At 35.4% G+C, this 3,192-nt stretch overlaps 1 protein-coding gene across 1 annotated transcript; it reads right to left on the reverse strand.

The window, feature by feature from the left end:
• Window positions 1–1,114: 1,114 nt before the first annotated feature.
• On the reverse strand, window positions 1,115–2,953 carry LOC111899535 (ubiquinol oxidase, mitochondrial). Its single transcript, XM_023895380.3, has 4 exons — window positions 2,460–2,953; window positions 2,104–2,232; window positions 1,501–1,989; window positions 1,115–1,316 (listed from the first exon to the last, which is right to left on the reverse strand). The coding sequence occupies exons 1-4, from the start codon at window positions 2,814–2,816 to the stop codon at window positions 1,257–1,259; spliced, it is 1,035 nt and encodes a 344-aa protein (XP_023751148.1). The 5' UTR covers window positions 2,817–2,953; the 3' UTR covers window positions 1,115–1,256.
• Window positions 2,954–3,192: the final 239 nt, after the last annotated feature.

Raw genomic sequence — 3,192 nt, forward strand, 5'->3', positions numbered from 1 at the left:
TAGTTTATATTATATATACATACATATATTACATTTACGGTTTATATATATGGTTTATACAATATAAACAATATTAATAAGTATATATATATATATATATATATATATATATATATATATATATATATATATATATATATATATATATATAATTTTATACCAAATTAATATTAACTAGAAAGGTTACCCCCGCTATGCGGGGGCCAAAAGTTTTCAATGTTGTTTCCGAATCGATAAATATGACAGACGTAGAAAGTGCAAGAATGAAAAGTCGGGCTTTGCCCCGGACCGTTTTTTTCATGTTTTTATGAAAAAATGTAAAAGTTTTGACTGTAAGGATCAAAAGTGTCAAAACAGATAAAGAATTAAAGAAGTAGGAATTAGCAAATTTTTAGAAAAGGGATCAAAGTTGTTAAACCGTTAAAGTTTTGTTGCCAAACTTTAAATATTAAAAAGTTCCTAAAAAATGTAAAAATATTGATTGCAAGGACTAAAAGTGTCAAAATAAATAAAAAATAAGGAGCAAAGTGCAGGTCTAATTTTGCCAAAAAATAGTAAGTTTATTGTGCATAGACGCTAGAGCTAAAGATTTTTTAAGGAACTTATCGGTCCTTTTGTTTGGTATCTAATAAATTTAAACGTGAATAGAAATTTATATACTAGTATCTATTATAATAGACAATTTCATCGCATTATATTATATCATTTAAAATCCCTACAACTTTTCACTTTCAATTAATTAACAACTCAAGGTTTTCTTTTAACTTATATCTTAAACCAAAACTCTTACAACTCTATCAACTTTTACATTTTGAATTTTCTCTTCTTTAAACCAAGAGTTTCAACGCAACACGCCAATATTTCTCTTCTAGAACAAGTAGGTAAAGAATATTGAGAAATAAGGTTTTCGGCTAGTTTTTATGTTTTATCATTTGTCTTATTTTTTCCTTTCATTTTTGCCAAATATGCTATCATTTTCATTTTGTCAAATATGCTATCATTTTATTATATACTTTTAAACATCATTTATCCGGGTACTAGAAAGAAAAAAAACTAACAATAGTGTTTTCACACACGTCAACGTTTACAAGTGGCAACAAAAACTTATGTTGGATAACACAAAAATATGATTTCTTTAAAAACACTGGCTTCAGTGGTAATATCCATACTTGAATACAAGTCCAAATTGTATAGGAATAGGATTGCTTCTTTTCTCGATTAAAAACAGACATTAACACAAATATTAATTCTATACCTTAATGGTAACCCACAGGCGCTGGAGCCTCCCTCAATTCCTTACCTTGGAAATGGATGTCCTGCAACATTAACAAACCATGTTCAAAATTCATGTTATATGCTATTGTATTTGTATGAGGAGGGCATTAAGGTCCTTTTTTTTTCCCATGTTGCACACACAATGACATCGGGTAAGACACAGTACAACCTGTCTTGTACAAACTATGTGTGAAAATGAAAATGGTTGGTGTACGTGAGACTTACAGAAGCAAAGTGGTTGACATCTCGATGATGAGCTTCATCAGCTCGAATGACAGTTATCACATCTTTCAAGGTTGCATCTTTAGGAAGCCTCCAGTAATCTATAGCAATAGCTGGAGCTGGAACATTCTCAATTGCACCACTTTCAATATCCCTTAAAAACTCAGTATATGAATGCACAGCTTCTTCTTCAAGATACCCAACAATTCTATGTGCCAGTTTTGGGGATGATATGTATGCAACAAAAAACGCATTGAAGAACACCCCCTGAACTGCTAGAACCAGAAGTCGTTCATACCATTTTGGTTTCACGAGCTCCACCATTGTCATGAGGTGCATCCTCTCGTTCTCAGCTTCTTCAAGCAACGCTTTGATCCAACCACCACTTTGTTGGAATTTCCGTAGAGATCTCAGGTGGAGCAGCATTCCGCCCACCATTCCTGGGACTGCTGCTACAGTTTCAAGCATCATTGCACGACAACCATATCGCCTCTGAAACATAGATATGGATAGATTCAAGTCGAGATGAAGTTGAATTTTGAACTTAGAAGCTTTGGAACGCAGATTGCTGCACAGGAGAAAGGGAATAACATGTGGTGTACCTACCTGGAAAAAGACATCGGTTGGAATTCTCAGGAGTTTCACGGTTCTTAAAGCGAATTTATCAAGGAAATTCTTCGGTACATGGTGCTTGCTGAGATCTATCGACAAGTTTGATTCGTAAGTATCCCATGGCTACAAAGAAAGAAACAGAGAGAAACGCAATCATGAATAATAGATCATAAACGAAATGGAAATGTCCAGTCTAATATGCATCTCCAATGAGCAAAAATGCGATTGTAAATGCAAATCTGTGATTCAATAGCATGTCGAGATCTCAAATCGCGTATGTGTGTTCGAAGAATTAATACGACGAGTTTAAAAATAATGTCAAAATAAGCAACTGCAAATTTGTTAGTTACCATGAAACAGTTCCACGGCCACTCAGAACCATCATCCCTGGTGATTTTAGATCTCGAAATTCCCCAATAGCTCGCAGGCATAACCTCATCTCCGCCTTCCTTCTTCTCAGTCCCCGCATCACCCTGCTTCAACGATGGCGGCTTCGCCGCAGGTTCCGCAGTGGAGCTCATCATCCTCCTCCACTTAAAGTTTCCGAAATCCTCATCTCTACCAATTACCCCCTGATGAAACGGCCTCAAATTCAGTACCACCGCTGCGGTCAATTCCGGCGACTGAAACATGTTTTCTCCATGTAAATTCCGGCCGTTGTTGATCATACACCTCCTCAAAATCGACATGGCAAGTAATCGATTCATTTTCGAAAGCGTGATCGATGTAAACAGTTAGGGTTTAGGGGGTCGAAGAAATCTGATTCAGTTTTAGATCGTTCTACACTCGTTCTTTCTCTGGGTGTTACCGGAGGAAACCAAATACACTGCCGTGAACAAACGGTTATTATTATATTATGAATGGAAATCTGATTGCATGCTTCGCGGTCTACTGGTTTAAAGATGTAGCACTCGCGCCGCACGCATGTGTGTTGGTACCGTACAACCCACTCATGCATGATGGATAAACAATGTAATTAAGTTGAGAAAATAATTGAAGCAGGTTTATTTTAGTACATATGATAATGATAATGATAGACTCGAGTTTTAAAATTAAGTGGATTTGTTATTATTATAAAAGATT

The sequence above is a fragment of the Lactuca sativa genome, chromosome 5 (genome assembly GCF_002870075.4).
Source record: "Lactuca sativa cultivar Salinas chromosome 5, Lsat_Salinas_v11, whole genome shotgun sequence".
In the NCBI taxonomy this organism is placed as follows: Eukaryota; Viridiplantae; Streptophyta; class Magnoliopsida; order Asterales; family Asteraceae; genus Lactuca; species Lactuca sativa.